General features: G+C 44.3%; 1 protein-coding gene across 8 annotated transcripts in view; it reads right to left on the bottom strand.

Moving 5' to 3' along the window:
- Positions 1-257: 257 nt before the first annotated feature.
- The window catches only part of LOC106600604 (zinc finger E-box-binding homeobox 1), a 98,758-nt gene continuing 87,140 nt past the window's right edge, over positions 258-11,875 (bottom strand). For 6 of the 8 annotated variants that reach the window (XM_014192096.3, XM_045714869.2, XM_045714868.2 and 3 more), the window contains 4 exons: positions 10,985-11,454; positions 9,236-10,693; positions 7,896-8,079; positions 258-5,431 (listed from right to left, as the gene is read on the bottom strand). In XM_014192096.3, the coding sequence (XP_014047571.2) occupies positions 4,515-5,431; positions 7,896-8,079; positions 9,236-10,693; positions 10,985-11,454 (3,029 nt within the window). In that variant the 3' untranslated portion in view covers positions 258-4,514. The remainder of the gene's footprint in view (positions 5,432-7,895; positions 8,080-9,235; positions 10,694-10,984; positions 11,455-11,875) is intronic. The other 2 variants (XM_045714866.2, XM_045714872.2) reach the window with 1 other exon arrangement.

Here is an 11,875-nt window from a genome sequence, read left to right as displayed (position 1 = left end):
ACCATTGCTCCATAAAGAATTTTGTTTACATTTGTTGGATGATATAAATGTCTGGCGTCGAAATAAGGATGCATAAGCAGAAAATAACCCCATACCTAATGTAAAATATTGTTGTGGGGCCCCTACTAATGACAAGCATCAATCACTACATCAACCATTGTCTCCTGACTCCCACTAAGAACTAAAGAGCAAGTATATGATATTACAGATGAATTAAACATTGCTACATAAAAATAAAGATCACCCAATCTCAGAAATGCTTTCTTGTATTTTATTGTGATGGTGGGGTCATAAAAAAAAACATATAAAAACAGAAATTAAACAGAAAATGTATAAAACAAAGTGTAGCCTCTGACATATAACAGTACAATGTAACAAATTGGCACACAACTGAAAGAAAGAGTATGTTGACAAAAAAAGGGAGTTACGTATATCTTCATAACAACAGCGAGGACTCATGCATTTAGTCACACAGTTAGTTTTCAGTAGCTTCATATCAAATTAAGGACAAGTCAGTCTAACAACTAGTCTGATGACGGATGCACATGGAACACTTTTCATTTCTCTCTTCATTTGTGACTTTTCTTGTTCTTTTTTTTCAGCTTAAACAGACATCATGTTAACGTAATACTTCAGGTTGTTTTTTAAAAAACAAACTTCATGACTCCTAGAGCTGTACTTCAGACCGCTCTGGATTCATTGACCTTCAAATCATTTTTCATACTAAAATATATTATTATTGTATCAATTCAAACTACAGTATTGTACACTACAATGTGTGTAATAAATAACCATAAAGAAATATAAAAATAAGACACATAAATATAAAAAGTCCTCTAAAAACTAAATAGGTACACTTTCATCAGTGAAAAGGGTTCTAATACTGCCATTGTTGAAAATGCACACATAAAAAAAGTACTAAAGCCAAACTGAAAGAATTAAGTAACACTGTTAGGTAAAATCAACTGAAACACGTCATAAACACAGGGACCATATTCACTAACATTTGTTACCTGAAGTGAGGGTTAGTTTGCCACCATTTTTTAAAACAAGTGCACTCAACTAATAATGGCTGACGCTCCAACACAGGAAAATCCCCTTAAATACAGTAAAAACCTTTCCATCTTATTCTCTTTGTCACTTTTTGTTCACACACACATGAAAGATTCCTTATTCATGCTATTGGCCGCATCCCAAATGGCCACTTTTTCCCTACATATAGAGCCCTATAGTGCACCAATAGGGAAAATGGTGCCATTTGGGATGAAGCACAACTTAACAAAAAATGTGTCCAAGCAAGTAAACAAACATTATTCAATATGGGCCTTGCGCAGATTGAAAGATGTACTGGCTACATCTGTGAAGTAAAAATAACACTGTTCAATGGCACTTACAGCACACAGGACTGGTCTTGCATAAGGCTGGAGGCATTGGGGTGGGGTACAATGCAGAACTGCCCCCCTCCTGCTTCATATGACCCTATAACACTGATGATCATTGATTAACAACTAACCTAACCAAAAACAAGGCGTATGTCCCAATAATCAAACCTTTCCCCAAACGTGTGCACTTGTTCTCTTCCCTTCATGGATTTGAAAGGAAATGACTGGTATACAAAATATTGTGGAAACTTCTTCTAGTTTAGCCCATGCCTACACCAATCCAATGCTTTTCAATTTGTGGGGAGTATTAACCTTTTAGGGTATAGGGGGCTGTATTTTCATTTTCGGATGAAAAGCGTGCCCAGAGTAAACTGCCTAATACTCGGGCCCAGAGTCAAATATTTGCATATGGCAGCGTGGCATAGAAACGACTAGTTCCTGCAAAGATGTTGGGAAATGCAAGATGTCTTGCAGCTAAGATGTCGAGGGAACTCCTCACTCTGTGCAAAAAGGGGATTTAATGTATATTCTCAGTTTTTTGGAGTTCCACCTGCAACTGGACACGGAGAGACAAGTTTCTTACAAATCTAGAACAATAAAAGTATCGCCAAAAAAAGGTTAGTTAAAATATTGCTATCAGGTGTAACAGCTGTATGGAAGCATTCACATATCACGTTACTATGTGTAGCTAGGCTGTGTATCTAAACTGATTTTATTTCATTTATTTTGTATATTATTTAACTTCTTATGGATGGTGGCAGTATTGAGTAGCTTGGATGACTGACGTGCCCAGAGTAAACTGCCTGCTACGCACGCCCAGAAACTAAGATATGCTTATTATTAGTAGATTTGGATAGAAAACACTCTGAAGTTTCTAAAACTGTTTGAATGATATCTGTGAGTATAACATAACTCATATGGCAGGCAAAAACCTGAGGAAAAATCCAACCAGGAAGTGTGGAAATCTGAGAATTGTAGTTCTTCTTTTGAATCCCTATTGAAACTACAGTGTCTGTGGGGTCACGTTGCACTTCCTAAGGCTTTCATTGGCTGTCAACAGCCTTCAGAAAGTTTTTCCATCATTCTCCTGTTACTGGGCAGAGAATAGTAGCTCAGTCAATGAGTGGAGCGCTGAGGACAAAGGGCTTGGTGATGCGCGAGCCCGACAGCGCGCCCCTCCTTCTTTTTCTTCTTGAATGAATACGCTATTGTCCGGTTGGAATATTATCGACGTTTTATCTTAAAAATACCCTAAGGATTGATTGTAAACAATGTTTGACATGTTTCTACAAACGGTAATGGAACTATTTGACTTTTCGTCTCTGGCACTGCGCTCGCGCGATATGCCTTTGGATAGTGATCTGAACACACAAACAAAACTGAGGTATTTAGACATAAATATGGAGTATTTCGAACAAAACAAACATTTCTTGTGGAAGTAGGAGTCCTCGGAGTGCATTCTGACGAAGATCAGCAAAGGTAAGAGAATATTTGTAATACTAATTCAGAGTCTTGTTGATGCCAGAACTTGGCGGGTAGCTGTATAGCTTGCTTCGATGGCTGAGCTATGTACTCAGAATATTGAACAATGTGCTTTCTCCGTAAAGTTATTTTGAAATCTGACAAAGCGTTTGCGTCAAGGAGTAGTGTATCTATAATTCTTTCAATAACTGTTGTAAATTTTATCAACGTTTATGATGAGTATTTTTGTAAATTGATGTGCATATTCACTGGAAGTTTTGGTTGGAATACATTTTCTGAACATCACGCGCCAATGTAAAATGCTGTTTTTGGATATAAATATGAACTTTATCGAGCAAAACATACATTTATTGTATAACATGAAATCCTTTGAGTGCCATCTGATGAAGATCATCAAAGGTTAGTGAATATTTTAGCTGTACTTTTGGTTTTTGTGATGCATGTCCTTGCTTGGAAAATGGCTGTGTGGTTTTTCTTGTGAAGTTTATGTCCTAACATAATCTAATTTTATGCTTTCGCCGTAAAGCCTTTTTGAAATCGGACAATGTGGTTAGATTAACGAGAGTCTTATCTTTAAAATGGTGTAAAATAGTTGATTGTTTGAGAAAATGAAATTATGAGATTTTTGCTGTTTTGCTGTTTTGTATTTCGCGCCATGCTATTTCACTGGCTGTTGAATAGTGTGTCCCGCAGGTGGGACGGTAGCGTCCCACGTAGCCCTGAGAAGTTAAACAAGTTTACACTTCAGGAAGGAGAGATTATTGGGACACGACCAAGGAGGAGCATGGTAAGAATGCTGGATTTGAAGTTGTGACACCTTCCCTGATAGGACAGTTTGGTTATGGCGTCAGATGCCACATCATCATCCACACCCTCTCACCCCTCCCTAGCCCGTTCCCAGATCTGTTTGTGCTTTTGCCAATTCCATTGCTGTCCTTGACAAGCCAAACATGGCAAGACAATGAGTGACAAGGAGTTAACATGATAGAACAAACAGACTGGCACTCAGGCTAACCCCCTCCCACCCATACCCCAGAAGCCTCTTTTCTTCTTAAGGCTAACAATCCAACTTAAAACAAAATGCTATGCGAAGGTTAGCTAACATAAAGAAGATCTATAGCTAGTGTGTACATAATCATACTAAAGGGTGAACAACACATCATGAGGCATGTTTTATCCATAGGTAAACCAGGAATACTGTAGTGCAGATGTTTTGTTTTTTTAGAACTCAATAAAATACTGATTTTAGCAAACACCATCATTTGGCAATAAAAAGGTATAGAAATCTTTCTTCAACTGTACAGGTTAAAAGGTTAAAACATGAGCTGCAAAATTAGTAATAACACTGACAAACAGAAATGACCTGGGATCGGATGTCTCACTCTCAGTAACAAATGTCCATGGGTGTTTTTTTTCTTCCTTCTTTTAAAATGTATAATACTTCTATAAACAAGGTCTAAGTAACACTGATTTTTTTCCACAAATAAAAGTCACTTATTTTTTGTCTAGTTCAGGCACACCTGGGTTTGAACACAGTAGTGGACCGACAACACAGCATCAACATGGCAGCCATGTTTGTTTTGTTTCTTCTTTTGACAACAAGACAATATTTTCCTGTCCTGCTATTTGACATTATCAACACAACATTTTTCATTCACTGTTCATCTTGTTTTCCTCTGTTTCTTTCTGTCCATTTTCTAATGTATCTGTAATGTTCTCCTTGTCCACATGCGGTTCTTTGTCCTCTGTTTCCTTACCTTTCTCTGTTACCACAGTTTCCTTCTCTGCCACTCCTTCCTCCCCCTCCCCCTCCCCATCTCCCATCACCTGTACCTCCATCTCCTCCTCCTCCTCTTCCTCATACACATCCTTCTCCTGCTGTACAGACTCCTCTCTGCTCTCTTCCTCTCTCCTCCATTCCTCTTCCTCCCCCTCCTCCTGGTGTGCCTCCTCCTCTCTCTTCCCTTCTTCCTCCACCTCCTCTCTTCTCCCTTCCTCATCTTCCTCACACACCTGCTCCTGCTGTACAGACTTCTCTTCCTCTCTCCTCCCTTCCTCCTTCTTTTCCTGCTGTGCCTCCTCCTCTCTGCTCCCTTCTTCCTCCTCCTCTTGCCTCTCCTCTCCAAACTCCTCCACCTCGTAGATCTCACTCTCTTCATCATCCTCGCCCACCTGCACCACTCGTATGTCGTCCATGCTCATGGCTTCCATGCCTTCCTCCTCTCCTTCCTCTTCCTCCAGCTCCTCCTCACTCTCCCTCTCGTCTGAGTCCAGTTGGGAGGGAGGGGAGGTGGGTCGGCTGTCTGACTGCTGCTCCTCTGCTTGGGGGCTCATTTCGGGGGTCATCCTGAGCCGACGCCCCACCTGATGATCTCCTTGGGGCTCCTTCTTGCAGTATGAGTATCGGTGGTTCATGTGCTGGGAGTAGGAGCCCGAGTGGGAGAAACACTTGCCACACTTGTCACACCGGTAGGGCTTCTCTCCAGAGTGCAGACGTGTGTGCTCTATCAAGTGGTGCTTGTGTTTGAAGGCTTTGTTGCAGATGCCACACTCGTGTGGACGTTTTCCTGAAAACAGAAGAGAGAAGAGTAGACTACTTTAGTGTCCAACAGAAACTTTATTTAAAACCCTCTGAAAGACACGCAGCCACATACTGAGTTTGGGTTGGAAAAGTTGGAGAGAGAAACAGAGTTTCAAACTCAACCAACTTCTCCATTAAACACACCACAAACCCTATAAAAACGATTTTTGGGGGGTGAGAAATCAATCCGTAACCCATTATTCTTGATTTGCTGTGTGTTTGTGTGTGTGTGTGTGTATGTCTGCGTGCGTGCGTGTGTGCGCACCTTGCTTTTACCATTACATCAGGTCAGTCACTCTCTACATTACACTACACCTGCCTGTAGACTTACAAACTGTGAAACCAACAGCATTTGTTATGGAAATAGTATCATAACTCAAACCCTCACAATTAAATATACTGAACAAAAATATAAAGGCAACATGCAACAATTTCAATGATTTTACTGAGTGACAGTTCATATAAGAAAATCAGTCAATTTCAATAAATTCATTAGGCCCTAATCTATGGATTTCACATGACTGGGCAGGGGCGCAGCCATGGGCTTGGGAGGGCATAGGCCTATCCACTGGGGAGCCAGGCCCAGCCAATCAGAATGAGTTTTTCAACACAAAAGGGCTTTACTAGAGACAGAAATACTCCTCAATTTCAACAGCTGTCCGGGTGGCTGGTCTCAGACGATCCCGCCGGTGAAGAAGCCGGATGTGGAAGTCCTGGTCTGGAGTGGTTACACCTTGTCTGCGGTTGTGAGGCCGGTTGGACGTACTACCAAATTCTCTAAAGTGACGTTGGAGGCAGCTTATGGTAGAGAAATTAACATAACATTCTCTGTCAACAGCTCTGGTAGACATTCCTGCAGTCAGCATGCCAATTGCACGCTCCCTCAAAACTTGAGACATCTGTAGCATTGTGTTGTGTGACAAAACTGCACATTTTAGAGTGGCCTTTCATTGTCTAAAGCACAAGGTGCACCTGTGTAATGATCATTCCGTTTAATCAGCTTCTTGGTATGCCACACCTGTCAGGTGGATGGATCACTAAGAGGGATGTAAACAAATTTGTGCACAAAATTGGAGAGAAATACACTTTTTGTGCATATGGAAGATTTCTGGGATATTTTATTTCAGCTCATGAAACATGGGACCAACACTTTACATGTTGCGTTTATATTTTTGTTCAGCATAAAACACTTCAGAATATTCCCCCAAAAGGATTCCAGCAGGTCTGTTGCATAGGAATATTTTTCAGTAAAATAAACAAACATCTTAGGGAGAATGGAGATCAAGCTAGCTGCCAAATGCTGAAATGTTCAAATATTCTGCTTGACCGGTCCCCTAGGGGCCCTGGTAAAAGTAGTGCACTATAAAGGGTTCAACTGGGCCCATCCAACGGGGCCGCTAAACACCCCTGTTTCTGAAGTAATTTGGACACTGCCTGCCTGTCCTACGCCAGGCCAGGATTGCTTCCCAAATGGCACCCTATTTCCTATATGGACCCAGGTCAAAAGTTGTGCACTGTATAGGGGATATGGGGCCATTTGGGAAGCAGGCCCAGGCTTCACAATGCCACGGGCTATGTGTGGTCTGAGAGTAGTGTAGTCATGGCTGGACCAGACCAACACCCACCTGCCCTCTCAGAATAGAATAGAGCATGGCTAATTGTAAACAGACTTTGTGTCCCAAATGGCACCCTATTCTCCTGTGGGTCCTGGTCAAAAGTAGTGCACTACATTTGCACTACATGTGTGCCATTTGGGATGCACTCAGAGCCTTTAATGGCAAATCCAAATCGAATCAAAGTGCTGGAGCCAGTGGTTACGCATGCATCTCACAGGAAATAATTCATGTGTGTTTTAGGAGGACATTAGGTGGTTTAAAGATGCACTATGCAGAAAAATCGCTCCTCCATTTCCTGGTTGCAAAAATTCAAATAGTTTGCCTAATTTCAGTTAATGTGACAAAACAAGCAGTTATTGGGTAGAATCTGTACCATCTAAACCGCTGTGAAATATATTTTCCATAACGAAAAATATTGTATTTTCAGCTGTTTGAAGCTGGTGTACAAAACCAAAAGTAAAAGACACAAAAATGTAAAATACCAGCTTCAGGGAAGAACCATTGGTTTAGCATATGAAAGTAACAGGTAAAGTAAAGACCTTGGTCTTTTAAATGCCTGTCAATGCTATCCACATTCTTCATATCATGCAAGAAGTGAAGTAATGTCTCATAGCACAGACGAGAAGGAATGACATAGGCCGGGCAGCACTCATTAAAAAGTAAAGAATTATCAGAGTAGGAGTGCTGATCTAAGATCAGGTTCCCACCTGTCTGTATAATCTTATTCATCGTGATCTAAAAGGCAAAGCTGATCCTAAATCCACAATCCTACTCTGAGATGCTTTATATGGCCCCTGACCCAATGGACCCGCAACCGCCGGGCATATGATTTACCTGTGTGTTCGTATTTATGCCTGAGCAGGGAGCTGCTCTTCTGGAAGATCTTGTCACATAGGTCACAGGCATACATGCCACTCTCCAGCCGACGCATCTTCTTCTGTGGAGGGGCTGAGTCCGAGTCGTTCTGCTCCTCTACCGCCGACACACTCTCTGAACTGGTGTCAGCCTTCTCCTCCTCCTCAAAGTAAAAGAGACATGCTTTAATCATTTATCATTATTATTAAGTATTTCACTTAGTATGCTTTTCATTACATAAACATTTTCCCAGTGCTTAAAAAGCTAAATAATTATAATGAAAAATTTGAAATCTGTTCTAATGTGACATTGCTATTACTGTATAATCATGCGAGACTAGACCATAAAAGCAGGAGTATGTGGAACACAGTGTTTCCACTGTCAAAGGCCTTTGTGTCAGTTCTAGTGAGCCAGCAGGAGTACTTAGAGAGATCTCTCTGCCAGACACTGACAGACGTGGGTTTTCAGACAGACACTGACAGACGTGGGTTTTCAGACAGACACTGCGCTGTGAGCTGCTCACATGTATAAACATGCAAGGATTCATTCTGCTAGTCTTTCTTCTCACACACACACACACACACACACACACACACACACACACACACACACACACACACACACACACACACACACACACACACACACACACACACACACACACACACACACACACACACACACACACACACACACACCATCCCCTGACTCCTACAGGAAGAATCCAACTCAACTCCAGGCTGCGGCAGATAATTCTGTCTGCTGTCATGCACGCAGAGTATTAGGTAACTTCACCTGGTACATACATCATCCAGCTCCGGGAAGCCTGGAGGGAGCCCAAACCATTCAGCCAGGACTGCTTTCATTTTTCCACAGGCAGAGGGAATGTGTTCCAAATTGCACCCTATTCCCTATATAGTGCACTACTTTTGACCAGAGCTCTATGGGCCCTGGCCAAAGGTTCTACACTATATAGGGAATAGGGTACCAATTGAGACGCAGTCTTACTTCTTGGTGCTGGGTTATTCAGCCTAGTCAGTAAAGCTGCAGGAAACTAAGGGAAACTCACAGTGCATTCCTTCCACTGTGTTCTTCTGCTCTGCTCTTCAACTGAATCAATGTGTGCTGTTAGACATAACACTCTCGTCTGTTGGTGTCTGTACAGTGTGTGTGTGTGTGTGTGGTATCCCTCTCCTTCACTGATTGATTTTCCCTTAATAGTAATGAATAACCATCTCTGTGTCCCATCTACTTTATATCTTTCTATTGTCTCATCTCACACATTTCAAACATTCTGAATAGCTTGTTCACAAACCAACCTGGCAGCCATTCAGTATGACGGTCTTCTGGGCTCCGTCGGCCCCAGTGGCGTTGCTGCCTGCTTTAGTGGTGTATGTGTAGGTAAGCTGGGGGATAAGGATAGTCCGTTTGGTGGTGCCAGTGGAGATGGCCCTGAGACAGGGCACGCCACTGCCCTGGTTGGTGATGGCTACTAGCTGGGTGGTCATGATGTTAACCGGGCTGGAGGTGGCCATCTGGGGGGGGGAAGTGACGTAGATGGTGTTGGTGGTTCCCTGAGCCTGGAGCTGAGTTTGGAACCCTGGGAGCTGGGCCTGGAGCTGGGCCTGGAGCTGGGGTTGGAGCTGGGACTGGAGCTGGGGATGGGGCGTTTCCTTCTTCAAACAGGTGAGGTTGAGGGGTTGCTCCTGGGGGACATGGGGGACCTGGGGCTCTGATTGGGGCTGCTTGGGAAGGGACAGGTCCAGGGGAAGATCTTGAGACTCGCCCTCCGAGTCCTCCTCCGTTTTTACGATGACCCGGCCGCTGGAGGAGAGGTTTAGTGGTGAGGGAGCCGAGGCTGAGACCAAGGGGGAGGCGGAGGTGGAGGCAGGGGAACTGTTGGGAGGTTGGGAAGATGATGTCTCCTGGGTTTGGGCCGAGGCGAGTTGCTCCTCTGTCTGCTCTCCGCTCTTCTCCTGGGCCGCCTGGGTCTCTGTGCTAGGACCTGTTGAAGGTAGAGGGGAAGAGGAACCAGGGGGCTCGACAGTAATCTGACCGGACTGCATCTTCTCAAACCATTTCTTGACTATGTCCACGGGCAAGCTGACGTTGTCGGAGATCTTGGTCAGCTCTTCCTCGGTGGGCTCTGCGTTTAAGGCAAAGTAGGCCTTGAGGAGGGAGAGCAGGTTCTTCAGAGGGGGCTGGCCTGGTGTTATCCCTGCTTCTGCCAGCAGGGCGGCGATAGAGGGGTCCAGGGGGCTGCCTTTGCCCCCCTCCCCATTGGTAGGTTTACAGTGCTGGAGCATGTGTAGTGCATCCAAACCACCAGGACAGTCATCACACAGCAGACATGTTGTCTTGCCTGTCTGGGCCTTTGGTGTCTCACCCTCCTTACTCTGCTCTGCCTCTGCCTCGGTCTGAGCCTCCTCTGTCTCCATCTCCTTCTCAGACTCAGAGTCGGGCTGCTCGGTCTTGACGATGCTGAGGTCCTGGGTGAGTTTCTCTGTTACTTTGGAGGCTGGCTCTGGGTTTGTGGTGGTGGGGGCAGGGGGAGGTTCCTTCTTGAGGAGCTGAGGTGCGCTGGGCTGTTGGGCCAAGCTGGGCTCCAGGGTGTAGTTAATAATGATCTTGGTGGTTCCGTCCTGGTCCACGAAGCCAGGGAGGCTGATGGCTGAGATGACCTGCTGCCCAGCCTGCCCCACCACCCCCTGCTTGGACGTCACCAGCCCGTTGGCCGTCCCCAGCACCTGGCGAAACACGTTCCCATCCATGGCCACCTTGGAAATAAGAGGACCACAATGGAAATAAGTAACCTTTTTTTGTGCTATCCTTGATGAGTAGTGGTACTAAAGCTTATTGTTAAAATGTGTAAAAATCACTGGGATGATAGACACACCAACAGCAAGGTTAACAAATGCCCACAACATCAAGGGGCACCATACAATAGCTAGATTTGGCAATTTCTGACCGCAAGGGGCCCTTTAAACCTTTTTGTATTAATTTTTTATTTATTTTTAAATGCATGGTTGAATTCTGTTTTTAAATTGCCAAACAAATACAAATCAAACCTTGAGTACGTTCTGCAGGTCGCTGAGATTAATACTGATAGGAGACATCAAACCAACGGTGGGCAGTACCACCGCTTGGACCATGCCCTGTGGCAGCGCCGTGCCTTGGGGTACTGCCACGCCACCGGTAAACACTGTCCCGTTAGTCCCTGCTGCCCCGTTAGGCCCCACCGCCACCGGCTTGTACTCATATTCCACCGGCTCTGATTTGATCTGGTTGACGGGGAGCTGCTCCTGAAGGGGCTTGCCATCTGTCTTCTCCCCCCTGAGGAGCAGTCGGGTAGGGGCTACGGGGGCAGTGCTGGAAAGCTGGTTCTGGGTGGTGGGGGTCTGGGAGGCCTTCATGACTGGTCGGGGGGTACCGTTGACAGGCACCATGCCAACACACTTCTTACTGCTGATGTGGGAGCTGTAGGACCCCGAGTGAGAAAACCGCTTCTTACAGTTGGGGCACTCGTATGGCTTCTCTCCTGAGAGAAATTTGTAAAATAAGAAGAATAGAGTAATCAAATAAAGCTACTTCCAGGAAACATCTGAAAACATAAGGTTTCTGTCCCAAATGGCACCCTATTCCCTATATAGTGCACTATGTTTGACACCTATGGGCCCTGGTGATGGCACCCTATTCCCTATATAGTGCACTATGTTTGACAGCTATGGGCCCTGATCAGAAGTAGTGCACTACCTGGGGAGCAGGGTGCCATTTGGGATGCAGATGAACCTATTATTAACAAACAGGCTGAGGTAATGGAGTCATGTCCCTGAAGCCAACAGCAACAGAATTATGACACATTGGCCAGAACCACAGATTCAATAATTATCATAATCAAGAATCAGAAATTAAAGAACTGCATATTATAAACATATCAAAGGAAATGGTTAGTTAGATAC

Source organism: Salmo salar, chromosome 03 (assembly GCF_965601325.2).
Source record: "Salmo salar chromosome 03, fSalSal1, whole genome shotgun sequence".
In the NCBI taxonomy this organism is placed as follows: Eukaryota; Metazoa; Chordata; class Actinopteri; order Salmoniformes; family Salmonidae; genus Salmo; species Salmo salar.
This window is presented reverse-complemented; position numbering and strand designations above follow the sequence as displayed.